Below are 22,007 nucleotides of genomic sequence, written 5' to 3'. Positions count from 1 at the left end.
TTTAAATTTTGAGACAAGTACAGGTGGTAGCACTATTGGAAATGTAGGCATGCATTGTCATGACAGTAAGGAATTAAATTTCTTTGGAATACAGAAGAAATTGCACTCTTATCTGTGGTTATGCTATATTGAGATCTCCAGAGATTATTGTACTCAAAGAGAATGCCAATATAAAAATAATCATTGATGATAGAGGACAACTCCTTGTTACTGTTGTAGGTAACACATTACCTACTGATACATCCAATCGTCACCGTTGGGGTATTAGCATTCAACGGAAGATCAATAAAAGAAAGGCCTACTCTTCTGCTAATATCGTAAACCATATCTTGTCTACGTGTCGACTCTGTTACCTGTGTAAAAATAATGTGATAATAGGCATTAAAAGTGTCAGAAAAATAAAAAGGGCAATGTCAGAAAATATCACGATGGAATATAAAGATGAATCGATGAAAAACAAAGCACCAGCAAACGTTATTGTCATTGATCAAACAGTCATTGATCCAAATAATACCAAAGACGAAAAGCATATCGAGCCTGTTGATGAGACACCAGTAAAAATTTTGTATGACTCAAAATGGAATAACGATTATTCTACTGATTACGAACTAAGAGAAGACAATAGCCATAATATCAAGAGAGAACATGGTGAACTATTTTATAGAACAGATTCAAAATGTCCAAAGTTAATCATTGATATTAATAATGTATCGTAATATATTTTTTGTATTAATATTCTACATAGCATTATTTCATTAAAAATATATTATGCATTACATTGTTATGTGTTCATTATTTTTAGAGTAAGCTAGCATATCAAACGTTTAGAATGTGTAATAAAACTTCGGAGATGTAAGAAAAGGAATTTGCATACATATATTGTCAGACACATGAGAACAAATTCCAACGAGAAAGAAACAATATAAAAGAAACTCACATTATTTTGATACTAGGACTATTTTGAAAATTAAAAAACTTTTTTCAGTTTTAACAATCGAATTTTAATGTGAGTTAAAAAAAAATCTCAAATGGTTTGTTAAATCAGAAATAATTAAAAAAAAAACACAAAAGTGAAAAAAAATCCAAAATAGTTCTTGCAATACCAAATTAATTCTTACAAAGTACAAAACTAATTTACACAAATCCGAAATAGTTCTAACAGATTAAAAAACATTTGCTACATAATACAAAACACTTGCTTCAAAATATGAAAATTCTAACAACATCCCAAATAGTTCTAATTGAATACAAAGGTTCAAACATATTCTAAAAATAATTTTTACTGAACATAAGTAATTCTTACAAAATACAAGAAGTTCTAAAAAATCCAAAATAGTTCTTACAAAACAAAAATTATTCTTACAAAATATAAAAAATATTTTAAACGAATCCAAAATAGTTCTAGAAGAATAAAAAATAGTTACTACAAAATATAAAATGCTTTTCAAAAATAGCAAAAATTCTAAAAAAATCGAAAACAGTTCTTGCAGAATATGAAAAGTTCATAAAAATCCGGAAATAGTTCTTACAAAATATAAAAATACTTTAGACAAATCCAAAATAGTTCTAACAGAATAAAAAATAGATCTTGCAAAATATAAAATACTTGTTACAAAACCAAAAGATTTCTAACAACATTGAAAATAGTTCTTACAGAATATAAAAGTTCAAACAAAATCCAAAGCAGTTCTTACAAAACAGAAATAATTCTTAAAAAATACAAAAAGTCTTAAGAAATCCAAAATAGTTCTTACAAAAAAAAAATTATTCGTTATAAATACAAAAATACTTTACACAAATCCACAATAGTTCTAAGAGAATATAAAATACTTGGTGCAAAATACCAAATACTTGCTTCAAGACACTAAATTTCTAACAACATCCCAAATAGTTATTACAGCATACAAAAAATTCAAACTTATTCCAAAAATAATTCTTACAAAGCAGAAACAATTCTTGAAAAATAGAAAAAGTTGTAAGAAAATCGAAAATAGTTCTTAAACAACAAAAACTATTCTTAAAAATAGAAAAATCCTTTACACAAATCCAAAATAGTTTTAACAGAATTAAAAATAGCTTCTGCAAAATATGAAATACTTGTCACAAAGCACGAAAATTCTAACAACACTGAAATTAGTTCTTACAGAATACAAAAGTTCAAACAAATTCCAAAAATAGTCCTTAAAAAACAAAATCATTCTTACGAAATACAAAAATACTTTAGACAAATCCAAAATAGTACTAGCATAATAAGAAATAGTTGTTGCAAAACTTTAAAAACTTGTTATAAAACAAAAATATTTCTTAAAAAATCAAAAATAGTTCTTACAGACTATAAAAAGTTCAATCAAAATCAAAATTGTTATTACAAAACATAAATAATTCTTAAAAAATTTAAAAAGTTCTAAGAAATCCAAAATAGTTCTTACAAAACAAAAATTATTCGTAGTAAATACAAAAAAACTTTACACAAATCCACAATAGTTCTAACAGAATAAAAAAATACTTGGTGCAAAATACCAAATACTTGCTTCAAGACACTAAATTTCTAACAACATCCCAAATAGTTATTATAGCATACAAAAAATTCAAACATATTCCAAAATAATTTACAAAGCAGAAACAATTCTTGCAAAATACAAAAAGTTGTAAGAAAATCAAAAATAGTTCTTAAACAACAAAAACTATTCTTAAAAATAGAAAAATCCTTTACACAAATCCAAAATAGTTCTAACAGAGTTAAGAATATCTTCTGCAAAATATGAAATACGTGTCACAAAGCACGGAAATTCTAACAACACCGAAAGTAGTTCTACAGGATACAAAAAGTTCAAACAAAATCCGAAAATAGTTCTTAAAAAACAAAAATTATTCTTACGAAATACAAAAATATTTTAGACAAATCCAAAATAGTACTAACAGAATAAAAATAGTTGTTGCAAAATTCGAAATACTTGTTACAAAACAAAAGATTTCTAACAACATCAAAATAGTTCTTACAAAATATTAAAAGTTCAAAAAAACTCTAACTTTTCCTTAATAAACAGCAATAATTCTTAAAGAATAAAAAAAGTTTTAAGAAACCCGAATTATTTCTTGCAAAACAATAAATTATTCTTAAAAAACAAAAAATAGTTAACACAAATCCAAAATAGTTCTAACAGAATAAAAATACTCGATGCAAAGTACAAAATACTTGCTTCAAAACATTAAATTTCTAACAATATCCCAAAAACTCTTGGATACACACAATACAGAAATTTCATTCAATAAATTATACAAAATATTTGTAAGTAAGTAACAAGCTCTTTATTGATTTCACCTCTTGAATATACAGTACAGATACTTCATTCAAGAGACGCTATTAAACACGTTTTGAAACTACATGCTATTTGTATGCCTTTCCTTGGCACCTTTCCAAACGAGCGGGGAATCCCCACTGGTTCCTATACATTGCAAAAAAGTGAGCAGTACGAAAACTCCACGTTTTCAACCAGACTGGTTTTTAGGGACCAATCGGGAGAGATATGTAAAGTCGACATAGCTTTATTTCATTTTTTTAAGGTACATTTAGACGAGGTTACGGGCGCGCCCGTAACCGCGTGTGAATGACCCTTAAAAAAATGAAATAAAGCTCGGTCGACGTTACATATATCTCCCGATTGGTCCCAAAAAAAACAATCTGGTTGAAAACGTACTGCTTACTTTTTTGCAATGTATAGGAACCAGTGGGGAATCCCCGCTCGTTTGGAAAGCTGCCAAGGAAAGGCATACAAATAGCATGTAGTTTCAAAACGTGTTTAATCACGTTTCTTGAATGAAGTATCTGTACTGTATATTCAAGAGGTGAAATCAATAAAGAGCTTGTTACTTACTTACAAATATTTTGCATAATTTCTTGAATGAAATTTCCGTAGTGTGTGTATCCAAGAGTTTTTGGGATGTTTTTAGAAATTTAATGTTTTGAAGCACGTATTTTGTACTTTGCACCAAGAATTTTTATTCTGTTAGAACTATTTTGGATTTGTGTTAACTATTTTTTATTTTGTAAGAATAATTTATTGTTTTGTAAGAAATAATTTGGGTTTCTTACAACTTTCTATATTTTTTAAGAATTATTTCTGTTTCGTAAGAACAATTTAGATTTTATTTGAACTTTTTATATTTTGTAAGAACTATTTTTGATGTTTTTAGAAATCTTTTTGTTTTGTAACAAGTATTTCAAATTTTGCAACAACTGTTTTTTATTCTGTTAGTACTATTTCGGATATGTCTAAAATATTTATGTATTTTGTAAGAATAATTTTTGTTTTTTAAGAACTATTTTCGGATTTTGTTTGAACTTTTTGTATCCTGTAAGAACTACTGTCGGTGCTGTTATAATGTCCATGCTTTACGACACGTATTTCATATTTTGCAGAAGATATTCTTAACTCTGTTAGAACTATTTTGGATGTGTGTAAAGGATTTTTTTTATTTTTAAGAATAGTTTTTGTTGTTTAATAACTATTTTTGATTTTCTTACAACTTTTTGTATTTTGAAAGAATTGTTTCTGCTTTGTAAGAATTATTTTTGGAATATGTTTGAATTTTTTGTATGCTATAATAACTATTTGGGATGTTGTTAGAAATTTAGTGTCTTGAATTTGGTATTCAAATCCAAGCAAGTATTTGGTATTTTACACCAAGTATTTTTTTATTCTGTTAGAACTATTGTGGATTTGCGTAAAGTATTTTTGTATTTACTACGAATAATTTTTGTTTTGTAAGAACTATTTTTGATTTCTTAGAACTTTTTACATTTTTTAAGAATTATTTATGTTTCGTAAGAAAAATTTTGATTTTGTTTGAACTTTTTATATTCTGTAAGAACTATTTTTGATGTTTTAAGAAATATTTTTGTTTTGTAACAAGTATTTCAAGTTTTGCAAAAACTATTTTTTATTCTGTTAGTACTATTTTGGATTTGTCTAAAATATTTTTGTATTTAGTAAGAATGATTTTTGTTTTTTAAGAACTATTTTTGGAATTTATTTGAACTTTTTGTATTCTGTAAGAACTACTTTCGGTGTTGTTAGAATTTTCGTGCTTTGTGACAAGTATTTCATATTTTGCAGAAGCTATTTTTAATTCTGTTAAAACTATTTTGGATTTGTGTAAAGGATTTTTTCTATTTTTAAGAATAGTTTTTGTTGTTTAAGAAATATTTTCGATTTTCTTACAAGTTTTTGTATTTTGCAAGAATTGTTTCTGCTTTGTAAGAATTATTTTTGGAATAAGTTTGAATTTTTTGTATGCTATAATAACTATTTGGGATGCTGTTAGAAATTTAGTGTCTTGAAGCAAGTATTTGGTATTTTGCACCAAGTATTTTATATTCTGTTAGAGCTATTGTGGATTTGTGTAAAGTAATTTTGTATTTATTACTAATAATTTTTGTTTTGTAAGAACTATTTTGGATTTCTTAAAACTTTTTGTATTTTTTAAGAATTATTTCTGTTTTGTAAGAACTGCTTTGGATTTTGTTTGAACTTTTATATTATGTAAGAACTATTTTTAATATTGTTAGAAATCTTTTGGTTTTGTAACAAGTATTTTGTATTTTGCATGAACTATTTTTTATTCTGTTAGAACTATTTTGGATTTGTCTAAAGTATTTTTATATTTTGTAAGAACTATTTCCGGATTCTTCTGAACTTTTTGTATTCTGTAAGAACTGTTTTCGATGTTTTTAGAATTTTTGCTATTTTTGAAAAGCATTTTATATTTTATAGCAACTATTTTTTATTCTGCTAGAACTATTTTGGATTCGTTTAAAATATTTTTTCTATTTTGTAAGAATAATTTTTGTTTTGTAAGAAGTATTTTGGATTTTTTAGAACTTCTTGTATTTTGTAAGAATTATTTATGTTCAGTAAAAATTATTTTTAGAATATGTTTGAACTTTTTTATTCAATTGGAACTATTTGGGATGTTGTTAGAATTTTCATATTTTGAAGCAAGTGTTTTGTATTATGTAGCAAATGTTTTTTAATCTGTAAGAAATATTTCGAATTTTTGTCAAGTAGTTATTTAATTTTTAAGAATAAATTTGGTATTGCAAGAACCATTTTTGATTTTTTTTAACTTTTGTGTTTTTTTTTAAATTATTTCTGATTCAAAAAAAAATTCGAGATTTTTTTTTAACTAAAATTAAATTTAGATCGTTAAAACTGAAAAAAGTTTTTTAATTTTCAAAATAGTCCTAGCATCAAAATAATGTGAGTTTCTTTTATATTGTTTCTTTTTCGTTGGAATTTGTTCCCATGTGTCTGACAATAGATGTATGCAAATTCCTTTTCTTACATCTCCGACGTTTTATTAGACATTCTAAACGTTTGATATGCTAGCTTACTCTAAAAATAATGAACACATAACAATGTAATGCATAATATATTTTTAATGAAATAATACTATGTAGAATATTAATACAATAAATATATTACGATACATTATTAATATCAATGATTAACTTTGGACATTTTGAATCTGTTCCATAAAATAGTTCACCATGTTCTCTCTTGATATTATAGCTATTGTCTTCTCTTAGTTCGTAATCAGTAGAATAATCGTTATTCCATTTAGAGTCATACACAATTTTTACTGGTGTCTCATCAACAGGTTCAATATAATTTTCGTCCTTGGTTTTATTTGGATCAATGACAGTTTGATCAATGGTAGTAATGTTTGATGGTGCTTACATTTTCATCGATTCAGCTTTATTTTCCGTCGTGATATTTTCTGACATTGCCCTTTTTATTTTTCTGGCAATTTTACTGCCTATTATCACATTATTTTTACACAGGTAACAGTTTCGACATGTAGACAAGATATGGCTTACGATATTAGTAGAAGAGTAGGCCTTTCTTTTATTGATCTTCCGTTGAATGCTAATAACCGAAAGGTGACGATTGGATGTATCAGTAGGTAATGTATTAGCTGCAACAGTAGCAAGGAGTTGTCATCTATCATCAATGATTATTTTTATGTTGGTATTCTCTTTGAGTGCAATCATCTCTGGAGATCTCAATCTCGCATAACCATCAACATAAGAGTTGAATTTTTTCGGTATTCCAAATAAATTTAATTCCTTACTGTCATGACAATGCATGCATACATTTCCAATAGTGCTACCACCTGTACTTGTCTCAAAATTTAAATACTTCTTTTTGTCAGCATTCAATGCTACAATAACCTTGTTATGTAAACACACTTTATTAAAATGTTCCATCTTCACTTTTTTTTTAAAGATATGACTTATGTGTTTATCGTTCCACTGCGTAAAAAATACTGATTTAATACATACAATAGATTAGGTAGTGTCAATAACCGGTCATAGAATACCGGTGGGGAAGTCACATCGTGTCTCTGACCAATCACAGAGTGCAATTGTTAGAACTGTAAGAATATTTTTACATTTTAATTTATTTAAAAAAAGAAAAAAATATATAAATTTTAAAAATTTTTAAGTTTTAAAAAGGATTTTTTTTTTGATAAAGAAAAAAAAACCAACAACAAATGTTTACATAAAAATAGTAATTAGAGTTAACTCTTCAACATCCACAAACGATGGTCCCATGATATAGAATAGTTTTTAACATGTCTTATGGATTTATCACGATCAGGTATGTTCTTAGGTATCCACTGTGCGAAGAACCTAACCTCGTCTTCAGGACGGTGATAACCCCCTCAAATTTAGGACACTTAAACTCTTCTAGATTGAAAAGTGGAATCCTAGGGTCACACTTTTGAATTAAAACTTTATCTGTAGGTACATTGCCCTTTACGTAGAGTGCTTCAACTCCGAAAAAGCTGCAAATTCCACTGACTTCCTCCTGGACATCTCTCAGTTCCTGACCAGTATTATTAAGTGGTTTAATCACTCTATCATAGAATCCCAGTCTGTTTATATAACGTAATGTAGTACTCCACAAGCTTTTATCATACTCAAACAGATTACAGTTCACTAACCAATAACCACTTAGGGTTAACTTACCTTTTAGGGGGTGACCATTTAGGGTTCTCCTACATGCTGAATATGAAAGTGTGTTCCCTGGCATGCTGGATCTGAAAGTGTATTTTCTACTCATGATTTGATGGAAGATTTATCATCTGTTTAAAATCTATTATTGTTACAATTGCTAAAATTTAAATTCGGTTCGTATATTAACCGATTTTAAGTTTTTAAAAATTTAATAAACTTTAATTTATATATCACAATGTACATAAAAATTAAAAAAAAAAAAAAAAAATATTTTGTCAATAAAGCAATTTAGTGTTTTTGAATTATTCGCATAACGATATAACGGGGTATAACGAGATCACAGGGTATTTAATTGCGTGATTTAATAGACTAAAGCGTCTCACATCTCTACCATTATACAGAAGGGTATGTTTGTCCTTTTTCTGTGTTTTTAGAAGTGTCCTTAACTGTTTTCTTGTTTCACTCGAATCGTTGTCAATGTGTAAAGGGATATTTTCACCGTGTATTTTGGTAGCTTGCATCGATGTGGTATCGTTCCATTTTGGTCCCTTCTAGGGGGGGGATTAATTGCATTAATCTATTTCCTCTTTAAAAAAAAAAATTAATAAAAACCTATTAAGGAAAAAATAACCCCACTTTTAAAGATAAATTTGACCTCTAAATTTGATTCTTATGTTTGTAGCGCTCTATGTTTTAGTGCATTAGAAATATTCAAAAAAAATTTTCAACTGAAAGTAAGGAGAAACACTAAAACTTAAAATGAACCAAAATTAGCGAGTAGCTGCGGGGGGTGCCTTCTACCTCAACACCTCGCCTTTCCCGCTAAGTTCAAATTTTTTTCAAGTTTTTTAAAAATGGGATCTGAATTAAGTAAACTACTGAGTTAGACTAAAGGGCTCTGTTGAAAGCCCTAGACAAACGTTAGCCTCCAGAGTGAGGTCTTGACGAAGGGGCGAACCCCCTCATATACGAAATAATTTCTGTTCTTTTTAAGTTTTAAAGTTGCTCCTTACTTTCAGTTGAAAAACTTTCAACTGAAAGTTTTATTTATTTAAACTACTTTCTAGTTTAAATTTTAGTTTAAAATTTAGTTTCTTATCTTTTTTAAATAGTGTTGGGAAATCTGACACCACCTACATATAAAATTTCTCTTCCCCCCATTAAAAATTCCTCCATGGTGAGATCCTGCCCATTAACTCCCTCCCCCCTCAACGATCCCTCGCCCCAAAAAAAAACTGAACACGTCGGTATACTTCCCAAAAACCAATGTTATATGCAAACCAAGGGCAAAGCTCATAACTTGCAGTCCTCCTCCCGGGCCTGTGAGGGATTAAATCATCCTCAAAGACATAGTTATTAGATTTTTTTTAATAAATATGGCAATTTTAAACTTTTAATCCGATGACTTTGGGAAAAAATGATCCTAGGAGGGGGCTTAGTTGCCGTCCAAATCCTTAGGTCACTTAATAAGTACACTAGAACTTTTAATTTCTATTTGAAAGAGGCCTCTCTCAATATTCTATGACCTCTGGGTCGATACAGTCACCCCTGAAAAAAAAAACAAATAAACACGCTAATGATTTGGTTCACCTCCTAGTCAATACCTCGCTCTTTAAGCCAAAGATTTTTTAGTACTTTCATAAGAGTTATTTATTCTAATTAACAGCCTTTGTGATTAAGGGGTCATTTTTACAGAATTGGAAGAAAACTCGAACTTTAGCTTAAAGAGCAAGGTATTGACTTGGGGCGAACCCCCTAATATACGTATTAAAAATCTATAAATATAGAAGTTCATTACGTAAGTTAATTCGTAAGTTACGTATATTTATTACTAATAAAAACGTTCGTAAATGAAATTAAACAAGTTCCGAGGAAGCCATTTAACCAAATAAAAGTAAAATTAATATTCCAATTTTGTTTTAATTATTCATGCACGGTGAGTCAAAATAAAAACCTGCATTAATTCAAAAACGTTCAAAAATTAAATAAAGAAAAACAAGTTTTTTTTTTAACTTAAAGTAAGGAACGACGTTAAAACTTAAAACGAACAGAAATTATTCTGTATATGAAAGGGGCTTTCCCCTCCTGAACCCCTCACTTTTTACGCAAAAGTTTGACTTTCTCATGACTCTTTTATTTTTAAAACAATAAAAAACTCTAGCGTAAAGAGCGCGGCGTTGAGGAGGGGGCAGCCCCTTTAATATACGGAATAATTTCTGTTCGGTTTAAGTTTTACCGTCGTCACGTGCTTTAATTGTAACAAAGCTTTTTTTTTTTATTTAATATAATTAAGAAGTGACATCAAAAGTATTGTTTTAATTGATGGTAGAAATGATAAACATCACGTAGATAAGAGCATTAGCTTTCGAATGAGCCATTAAACGTCAATCTAAAAGTGCTGGTAGTCCACTAGCCCCAGCTTTTCCACTTGAGACATTGCACCAAAAGTGCCGTTGTTAGTGCCGTTTTGAAGTTGCGGATTGTTGAATTTATAGGAAGAACGTAGATATGAGTAATATCTTTTATAAGAGCGACTAAAAATCTGTATAGATACCTGCGATACCAATACGCCCAAAAATAATACGTCCGATACCGATACACTGTGCAGCCCTTTCCCCAGGGGACTTGGAGGGTCATAATATCACCAACACCAAATATATTTGACTCTAGCAATGTCTCTTGTAATCGTCAAATCTATTAAGTATCTGATGTAAGCACCCCATTCTTTAATTACCCATGAGGCATTCTTAACCATCGCAATACCTTTACGCTAATACCTCTTCGCAAAAAATTCGCAAATCTCGTAAACTAAAGAAGTAATTACATCACTGTTGCTAGCTCCATCATTAATCTCCAATAATGTAAATGCACCACTCATTTTTTCCTCTACTAATATCCTTGCAAATAAAAACCATTCTCTTTGAATTCAATTCTCTTACTAATATGAATTGTAAAGAAAACTAAAAAGATACACCGGTTTTTCCGAGACGGATTTAACCTAAAAAAAACTTGTATATCATGAAATAGAAATTCAGTTAATCGTGTCAGAAAAAACTTGAACCAGAACAGATTATACCCAACCTGTTTGGTACGGGCGCGTACGCAAAATATATACCTTCAAGCAAATTCCATATGATATTTCAAATTACTATAGCTTCTATAGAAATGATACCTCTTTGCAAATGACCCTGGTAACCCCAATTCGTTGAAAACTTACACACATATCTATGCCTTCAGGCGTAAGTTTGAATGTAAGTTTCTAACGAATTGGGCGGTTACTACTGCCACCTCTGCCGGCGGCGGCGTGCCTGCGGGCGCGCCGGTGGCGTTACGACACTTCGACGGCGTTTGACCGGGCCTCTCGTCGGCGGTGTTCGGTCGATCCGCCGGCGCGGCACCAGGGTCTAGGTGCGACGTTTTTCCTATTTTGATGGAAATCTAAACTTTAGTCCTGACTAAGACCAAAACACAATCAAATAAAAAACTATAAATAAAGAAAAAATTAAAAAATCGTCTAAAAAATTATCTGAAAGTAAGGAGCAACATTAACCTTAAAAGGAACAGAAACTATTCCGTATATGAGGGGGTTGCCCCCTCCTCAATCTCTGGCTCTTGACGCTAAAGTTTTTTGGTACATTTAAAAAAAATTCTTATTCTAATTAAACGGCCCTTGTGTTTCAGAAGTCGTTCTTAAAGAATTGGGACAAAAACCTAAACTTTAGCGTAAAAAGCGACCAGACCCCATGTTGATTTTGCCATTTTTGGCCAAAAATAGACGTCGCGGCCCAACTATAAACAATTTTCCATGGCACAAAATTTCAGAGATAAACAATTGATTTGGAATTAACAAAATGTTAAATACATAGTCTCCTAGTTTTTGAGGTAATAATCCCATTTGGCAGTAACCTTACTTAGTGTATAATTACATAATATATATGCATATAGCACACCAGTTATTAGGGGAGGAGGCTAATGGAATTTTTTGAGGGGAAAGTGGTATCTAAAGCCCCAAAGTGTTTATTTTTAAGACCAAATATTCTAAATTATAATAAGAGGTCCGTCAGGTCAACATGGAGGCGGAGTTTTTCACCCACCAACTCTTGATTTTGAAGAATATGTGTTTACTAAGTGTGCAATATGAAGGCTAAGGAGGCCGTGGTTCCTTTCTTATTTCAGGAAATAGTTCCGTTGTTGAATTAAAGATTAGAATCGTTTGATTGTCTGCAAAAAGAGGCAGAGGGGGTAAAGAACATTTTCCGGAGTTCCATTTTTGGAGTGAGACCCCTCCATTAGAAATTTAGTTATAATGGCTTTAAAAGTTAGTTTGTGCAATTCAAACCTCCCTCTAAAAAAAATTCAAGGATATATATTTTTTAGGGATGATACCCCTTTCAAAATGTTGTATACAAAACTTTCCTAAAATTTAGGATAGCTCACAATATTAGAAATGGACAGATATTGAACAAAAAGAGAAGTTGTTTCAGACGAAAGTAAGAGACAACCGTTAGGTTTGATATAAACACATATTATCTTATAAATGAGGAGGTGGTGAAGATTTCTAAGCCCTCATTTTTTATTTTAAAGTTCGGGATGTAACTTATTTATGGCTTAATCAGTATCAATGACACATTAAAACGTCAGTGTCAATAGCCCATTAATTTATTGAATATCTACTTAATAACTAACTTACATTCAATACCCTATTCAGATTTTGGTACTTGTCTGTTAAACGAAACACACTCAAGAATTACGCTGTGTAAAATCTGACAGAAACCGGTTTGCCTTTCTGGGCTCGGTTATGATTTGCTTCTTTTGAGTGAGAAAAACTACGACATATGTATGTTTTAATTAAATATTTAATATATACAGGTGGTTAGGGGTTAGGTTAGGTTAAGTTAGGCATTTAATATATTGTGTTCTGGGTGGCCTGCTTTCCATAATTCTTTGTCGTAGTTTCCATAATTTTGTTTCTACAGTATTATTTTATCTTCATGTCTTGGTATATTTCATTAGGATTAATCTAGCTTCACTTCTTGGGTGTATTTGGTTTAACTGACAAGTACTTTTTTGGTATTATTTTAGTGACAATAGGTCTTTGCACCATTATGAAACTCGTCATGCTAGTGACTTCATTGTTCCGAATAGAAGTGGCACCAGGGCCAGCTTCCATACTAGATTTTCCGGACCTAATGTGTGGAACTCTGTTCCTGAGAGCATTCGGGTGGCTGAGCACCTGGTTTTTTTTTTTTTTTTTTTTTTTTTGGTTTTTTTTGTTTTTTTTTTTTAATTATTGTTTGCTGTTCCTTTGTTTATAGTTAATTATTAGTTAGTGGATGAGTTGTATGTACCCACCCAGTTGCAAGTGTTTTTTTTTACAATTATTTGTTGCTCCTTTGTTTATAGTTAATTATTAGTTAGTAGATGAGTTGTATGTACCCGCCCAGTCGCAAGTACTTTTTTGTATCTTTCTTGGGGCAGGTATTGGAATATTAGTTAAATGTATTTTTGATGTTAAATAAAATGAACTGAACTGGACTGAACTGAACTCAAAGTTCTTTCAAAATACGTACAATAATTGCTACTGCCACAAACTTTATTTGGAAACCAAAGATAGCACTGAAGCGACACATGATTACTTATGTTTTTTTCAAGTAAATCTAAGAAAAAGGAATACCCTTCAATCCAATGTAAGTTGATGCATCACCGTCATCTATTCCAAATACATGGATGATTTTTTTGCTAGCAACTACGATAAATGGCAAATAAAATGGTAAATGGTAAATATTTCCTGGACGGCCATTTCTGAAAAACACATGCTAAACAAATAAAAGTGGTGCCACTAGATTCTTTATTCGGTAAATTTTTCGATACCACTCGATGCCTTTTTTTTATACTTTTTCCAAATATAATAATCATTTTTGTCGGAAATGAATTGTACCCCCCATCCCTATATATACTAATTCAGGGTGTATATTTGCACATTAGGGGGCGGGGGAAAGTTTAAACTTACCTTTCATTTACCTTAGAAATAAAATTTACCCCCACCCCCCTAATGTGCAAATATATACCCTGAATTGGTATATATAGGGGTGGGGGGTAAAATTAATTTCCAACAAAAATGATTATTATATTTGGAAAGAGCATAGAAAAAGGTATCGAGTCGTATGTTTGTTTTATTCGTAAGTCAATAATATGAATAACGAAAAATTTACCCTTTATTCTATGCTCTTTCCAAATATCCTGGTTGCTTTTGTGACAATGCGGCCCTCCCCTCGCCTGTTGGTCCCAGGTATAGCCCAAATAATATATTTTTCCATTAATAAAATTTCGTTATACCTCATTGATTCATGTTAAAACCGGTTTCTGCAGTTTCGATTCGATGAAAATTAGTTTTGCTTGAGTTAAAACGGTAGAATTGTAAATATAAATATTATTTGAAATGATTTTGGAAAATAGATAACAATGAACGGAAAGGTGAAAATCTGAACAATAGACACGTCCAGCATATTAAAAAATCATTAGGTACTTGTGCATAATATGGGCCCACCGCTATATACTGTATCAAGGAAACGAGAGACAAAACCCGCCAAACGGGTATTTCAATAGAGAAATGGAATGCAAAGCGTGGTTTTCATTGCGTTTACGATGTTTAAACAGTATTTTTTTTGGGGGGGGAGTTACCTAGGTTAGGTTATATTACGTATTTAATATATGCTATGATTTACCCCCCACCCCCCGAATGTGCAAATATAAAGCCCAAATTTGTTTCTAAACTATTATATATTCATCCTATTTTATTATATTTCATTAGTATTACCCAAACTTGACGTCTTTTGTGGGCCCGTATAAAGCACAAGTACCAATAATTAATTTATTTGTTTTAGTGCCTTGCTTTAGTTTTCACATATTCCTATGGCTATATCAGGGACCATCAGGGGGGGGGGCAGAAAAACTACCATGATGTTTGGAAATATATATAAAAAAAAAAATTTTTCGCATGCTGACCAAAGGTCTGCGTTGCTTAGGTACCGATCTTCTGATTCAATGAATTTTGCCGGGAGTACAATGCGTGGTTAGGGGCAAATCATCCGATGCTTTCCCTGTTTTTCCCCCAGATTTCTCCAGGAAACTATTTAGAGCTGGGTCGACTCTGTTTTTGCTTACAGGGTCACACCATTGACCCCTATTCCAAACCAAATAACCAGCGACACCAAGACTCGAACCACTGACCTCAGGATTTCAAGTCCGGAGCGCAGGATTTCAAGTCCGGAGCGCAGGATTTCAAGTCCGGAGCGCAGGATTTCAAGTCTGGAGCGCAGGATTTCAAGTCCGGAGCGCAGGATTTCAAGTCCGGAGCTCAGGATTTCAAGTTCGGAGCGCAGGATTTCAAGTCCGGAGCGCAGGATTTCAAGTCCGGAGCGCAGGATTTCAAGTCCGGAGCGCAGGATTTCAAGTCTCATATATATTTGGAAATATATACGAGAATATATACGAGATACCATAACTGACTTAGGATGAAGGTGAGCACACTAATCAATTTTTTTGTGGTATTTACAAATATAATAATAAATTCACATGCAAATACATCCCCTCCCCCATCTGATGGACTGGATTTTGTTTCCGTGTGTCATTAAGTGCTTAACTTGCCAAGGTATTATTTTAAACAATTTTAAAAATGGATTATAATGGATGAAAACAGGATAATCTGATTAACAGACACAACTTGTATATTTTAAGGCATAAATATTATTGTTTCTTTTATTTCTTTTACATATTTGTACGCTATTTAAGGGGCCATCACGGGAGGGGTGCGTTTGTGAGTTAATGGATTATAATATCCGGAAAGAGCATAAAAAAACGAGTCAAGTAGTGTTTTCATCTTGTCCTTATGTGAGTTATGGAATTGATTTTGACCTAGTTGATATTGGCTATATAATCCTACAAAATATAGCCGGACATTTTCGTAACAGCTCAATCCAAGTAAGTCATACCTGAACATTCTGCACAGTACATACCTGTACATTCTGTGCCTATATATTACGAGAAACATAAAGGGAGCATAAATATAAAGAATAACCTCCCCCCTTTTTTGCTAGAAAAATAGACCTATTTTAAATGAACCAAGAATTCACTTACCAATATCTAAACTCCATGTTTAACAATTGTAATAACTTGACCAACCTGAAGTAACAAGACTGACTGACTACACGAATTAGCTTCGAGAGCATTGAATTACGAAATTATTTCATTTCAGTTTTGTTTGAAGGACCGTGTTAGTAGCTTGAGCTGGAGAAATTCATAAATGATTGTCTGGTAATATTTTGCAATATGTAGCTGTATATAATGGGGGAGGGGGGGGGGGAATTAGATATTAATTATGGTGATTTAATTCCAAATTCCCTTCTTTGTAGAAAAAACTGTAATGGGAATAGAGCTATACCCTTCAATTCCCTATTCAACTCTATTTACACATATAATGGTTGATACTGTGACAATTGGGTTCCATCCTTTGGTCCCTTATAGGGCCAAGTGTACCCCTGGGCAATATAAACAAAATTATGATGATTCTATTAATTTGCATTTCGCATGCACACTATTTCGCATGTATGCTTCCTATGGTTATTTCTCATCAACAGATGGTTTATAATACGTAATTCATACCTGATAAAGCCATATACAAATAGACACAAAGAAACAAGATATCAAAATTAAATAACAAGACTCAAGGTTTGAAAAAAAAAATTTGGATTTTAAGAAAGAAGATTAGAAAAGAATATTTAAAAAACTAAATTTACATCAGATACTGTCAGGGGCGTCAGTATTTTATTGGAGGAGGGAAGAAGGATCCACGTCCGCAGAGTCAAGGGGCATGGGCTATGTAATATTTTTTCTCCAAATTATTTGGGGGAGGGCAACTATCTCCCTCTTGTTCCCCTCCAAACCACGCTACTGGATACTGTACAAGTTACTGCCTACTTTCCACCCTTTCTTATTTTTCTTTAATTTTTGACTGTATTTGCTATAACAAGACCCTTTTAGCCAAACTCTTTTCTCTTATGGTCAACACAACAGAGTTGAATTCATAAAAAGTAATGTATCTCCTATGTTCTTTTTCATCTTGTGTTTTGTGTTTTTGAGGTCAATAATTTTAATATAAATTATTATTTTGACTTGGTGGGGAGCGATGTGTTTTTCGATTTTTTCCTCCTGGCCTCATCATATAGCACTGGCGGTCATATAAAGTTGGAGGCAAGCTCATTGAGTTAAAGATTATGATATCTAGTGCTCTTTTTATATGACGAAACCGATTGTGTGGTAACCATCCGTATCTTTAACGCCTTTTTTGTCCTTGCGTTCCCTTACGACCCGATGCAATATCGGACGAGATACAGTCATTTTAATAAAAAATAGTCGAAGAATAGAAATTGAAATAAATATGGGTGTTCATGCATTATATATAACATAGCGCTTTAGGCTGTAAAAGGAAATTCAACAAAAAACCTGTGAAACGGATATTTGCAAAAGATAATGTATTGCAAAGCGTAATTTCTTATCGCGTTTACAATATTTAAACTGTTATTTTTTGGGGTTAGGGGGCGTATCTAGATTAGGTTAGGTTACGTATTTAATATATGATATGCTTTACCCCCCACTCCCCTAACGTGTAAATATATAGCCCGTTTGTTTCTAAATTATAATATTTTCATCCTATTTTATTTCATTTCATTAGCATTAACCAAACTTGACTTGTTTTGCGTGTTATATATAAAGCATAAGTACCTAAATATGTGTAAAATCACTGTTTTCCATGAAGAAAAAATGGAATTTAGGCCTAAAACTCCGTTGATTTTTGAATTAAAATCAACTTGGTGGAAGTGATCAAAAACTTGAGAGCCATGGCTAATTGGAGTAAGCGCCAAGACAGATAGTCTCAGTGAGAGAGAAAGCTGGTATAAAACTTTTCAGAATTGTATAAAAATTACGTCATTTTACTTGTTGGTAGATAGAACTAAGGTAGATAGTCATAGGGTAAGGGTAATTCAAACGAGGCTTGCCTACTGGGAAAGCCCACTGGAAATGAATAAAAAATACAACCAATGAAGAAATAATATCTGAAAAGAGATAGATATTACAATGCAAAATAGATTCATGCAGGAAATGAACAAATTTTAGTACGAATAAGCGTCTGGCTTGTTGATACGTCAGTACCAAAAACAACTAAAAGCAGACCTATAGCTTAAATCATTCAAGACTTCAGGGGGGGAATACGCTCAAAATCTACTTCCTTGTTTACTTTCATTCAGGTTAAAAAAAAATAGGCCCGTAATTAATTTGCTCCAACACAACCAGAAAAAAAGCCATTTGTATGACAAGCCATCTCCGAAGAACGGGGCTGTGTCGTCCTTGCCTTGAGATAAGACTTCTATAAATTTTATCATTTTTTTCCGACCACTTGCCTATACTATTTTCCATTTTGACGATTTAACCCCCGCCCCTGTGCAATGTCTTGTAGTATCCAGGGCTTCTCCCCTGCGGACTCTCCTTTGTTATGTGTTTCAGTTTTTTAAAAATGGGCTTCAGAAATGTTTCAGTTTTTATGGGCATGAATTCTCAAAAATTAAAGGGAGCAAAATAGATTTTTCAAAATATAGGGGGGAACAAAGGAAGCAATTCCCTCCCTCCTGGTCCTCCTAATTGGTTTTCCTGTTCATATTAATGAAAAGATATTTGCATAAAAGGAGGTAGTGTCGCTCTTGTCTCAGAATTAAATAAAAAAACAAGTTTTTTCAACTGAATGTAAGAAGGAACGTTAAAACTCAAAACGAACAGAAATTATTCCGTATATTAAAGGGTTTACCCCCTCCTCCAAGTTTCTTTCCACTGAAAGAAAGGAGCAGCATTAAAACTCAAAACAAACAGAAGTTATCCCGTGTATGAAGGGGATGACCCCTCCACAATACCTTGCCTTCAAACTAAGGTTTTTATCACTTTTAAAAAAGCTTCCTATTCTAATAAATGGCCCTTGTGTTTCAAAAGTCGTTCTTAAGATATTGTGACAATTATCCAAACTTTAGCGCAAAGAGGCAGGTATTGAGGAGCGAGGCAACCCTTTCATGTAAGGAATAATTTCTTTTCGTTTTGAGTTTTAATACTGCTCTTTACTTTCAGTTGAACGAAACTTGTTTTCTATCTAATTTGTGATCGTTTTTTAAATAATACCGGTAAATCTGGCTTACCCTCCTTGAAACATTCTCTATAGGAAACTTCCTCCCACGTAAAGCACACCCCCACCCCGTAAAATTCCCTCCGGATAATTCAATCCTCGCTGAAAATCTTCCGCCCTCGTAAAATTTCTTGCGGACGATTCAGCATGAAAAATTATCCTTGGCATACTTTCATTTAGAATTTTTTTTTAAATTACAACAGTTTTTCCGATCACTCCGGATATCCCCGTTCCGGGGAAATCCAAATCCACTAAAAATTTCCCCCGGACAATCTCCCTGGACGTCTCCACGTGCAAAATTGAGTAGGCAAAGAAAAATTAAGACAAATAAAAAGAATTTCGTATAGGAATTCCTTCAAATTCCCACAGTTTAAAATATCCCTTGGAAATATCACCCCAAAAAATGTTCGTCCCCACTGAAAATTCTTCCCATGGAAGCCCACCCCATGCACAAAATCCTCCCCTCGAAAAATTTCTGTTTACTTCCCATTAGTTCGGGCCATTAGTTCGATATACTCATCCCTGGGAAACAACAACAAAAAACAGATACCCATCCGTGATCTCTCTTCTGGCTAAAGATGTAAAATTCCACATTTTTGTATATAGGAGATGGAAATTTTACAGTAGGGTTTTCCGATACACTAAACCAGATGGTGGGATTTTCATTAAAATTCCTTTAAAAGGTGAATCGTCCTCCTTTATTTCTTATTTTGACGATATTGTTCCCATCCTGTTTTAAACAGCAGACGGATTAGGCCCTAAGGCTACTCCTCTATGTGGCTTACTTTCAAGTCTCATTTCCTACAGTTAGAGTCGTATTCAAATCTCACTGACAAATCAGAAAAAAACCTCATATTTATGATAAAGCATCTTCAACAGTGGGGGCTGTACCACCCTTGGCTGAAGGTAATGTTCTTGCAATTCATGCACATCTTTTTTTGTAATTCCCCTCAACTTTTCAGTTTTTTTCCTGTTTTGACGAGTTTACCCTTGCCTTGGCTTATACCACCCTCAAAACCACCAGTCTTCCTTAACAACAAATAATAAAATTATTGTGTGTTTGTTGACGTTTTGCTGAAGACTTTTTTCTTAGCATTAGATTAGAATTTTTTTTCCAAATGATAATAAAGAGCGAAATTGACACCCAAGACGAGCATAAACTGTCATGTATATGACAACATGATCCATGATGCTTTAATTATGATGTTTAGTAGTTTCCTAATTAGGAGCTTAGAAACTCTGTTAGGGGTTGTGGTCACCCAGAATCTGACAGTTTAATAATTATCACCATCCGAATGGAGGGAGTTCTCCCTCTTTGTCTGCAATTCTGCAGAATTACTTATGCTAGTGCCCTTTTTCATAGTCGAAAGTAATTGAAAGGCAACTAGCCCCCCCCCCCCTGCCCATCATTCCCCCAAACACATCCAATCAAAATATTAAGATAGCCATTTTGTTCAGCGTTGTTGATTTCCAGATAGAAAACATTTTTCTGACGAGGACACTCCCCCACAACCCTCAAGGCAAGGGTTGTAAGTTTTGCCCTGGGGGCATATAAGGTTTTTATAGAACGCGTTGCCGTAGAAACTTCAAAAAAAGCTCATTCGATTGGAAATTCAAAGGGCCAATGCCCTTTTTAATAGTTGAAAGTGACTGGACGGTAACTAACCCCCTCTCACGCCCATTTTTTCCCCAAACACTTCCAATCAAAATTTTGAGATATCCATTCTGTTCCACGCAATTAAAGTTCAGGAAATTATATCTTAGATCAGGACACTCCCCCACACAGTCTTCAGAGCAAGGGTTATAAGTTATGCCCTGGGGGCACATCAATTTTTATTGAAATCTTTGTCGTAAAAGCTTGAAAAAGGGCTCATTCGATTGGAAATTCAAAGTTCTAGTGCCCTTTTTAATAGTCGAAAGTGATTTGAGGGCAACTAGTCCCCTTCTCTCGCCCACCTTTTCCCCAAAAACATCCAATCAAAATTTTTAGATAGCCATTTTAATTAGTGTTGTGGATTTCCAGATAGAAATTATGTTTTTGGGGAGATTCCCCCATAGCCCTCAGGGCAAGGGTTGTAAGTTATACCCTTGGGGCATAAGGTTTTTACTGAAAGCGTTGTCGTTGAAACTTCAAAAAAGGCTCATTCGATTGGAAATTGAACTGGCTAGTGCCTTTTTTAATAGTCGGAAGTGATTGGAAGGCACCTAACACCCCTTTCATGCCCACCATTTCCCCAAACATATCCAAACAAAATTTTTAGATAGCCATTTTGTTCCACGAAGTTCAAAGTTCAGGAAATTACACATTTGAGCAGGACACTCCCACAAAGTCTTCAGGGCAAGGGTTATAAGTTTTGCCGTGGGGGCATATAAGATTTTTATTGAAATCTTTGTCATAGAAACCTGAAAAAGGGCTCATTCAATTTGAAATTCAAAGGGCTAGTGCCCTTTTAAGTATTCGAAAGCGAATGGAGAGTAATTAACCCCCCTCTAACGCCCACCATTTCCCCAAACACATTCAATCAAAGTTTAGAGATAGTCATTTGTTCAACGTAGCTGAAAGTTCTGAAAATTGTGTATTTAAGGATGACTAACCCCCCAGAGTCCGCAGGGCAAAGGTTGTAAGTTATGCCCTGGACGCATATAAGGTTTTTAATGATAGAGTTGTCATAAAAACTTCAAAAGGGGCTCATTCAATTAGAAAATTGAGAGGGCTAGTGCCTTCTCAAAAAGAAAGACAAATGAATGTGCATTGTGAGT

At 32.6% G+C, this 22,007-nt stretch overlaps 1 protein-coding gene across 1 annotated transcript in view; it reads left to right on the top strand.

The window, feature by feature from the left end:
* Positions 1-16,499: 16,499 nt before the first annotated feature.
* Positions 16,500-22,007, top strand: part of LOC148949021 (uncharacterized) — a 127,181-nt gene continuing 121,673 nt past the window's right edge. Inside the window, exon 1 of the mRNA XM_089095089.1 lies at positions 16,500-16,627. Coding sequence (XP_088951215.1) covers positions 16,500-16,627 — 128 coding nt within the window. The remainder of the gene's footprint in view (positions 16,628-22,007) is intronic.

This window comes from Artemia sp. Qi Xiang Cuo, chromosome 9 (assembly GCF_049724085.1).
Source record: "Artemia sp. Qi Xiang Cuo chromosome 9, ASM4972408v1, whole genome shotgun sequence".
Lineage (NCBI taxonomy): Eukaryota > Metazoa > Arthropoda > Branchiopoda > Anostraca > Artemiidae > Artemia > Artemia sp. Qi Xiang Cuo.
This window is presented reverse-complemented; position numbering and strand designations above follow the sequence as displayed.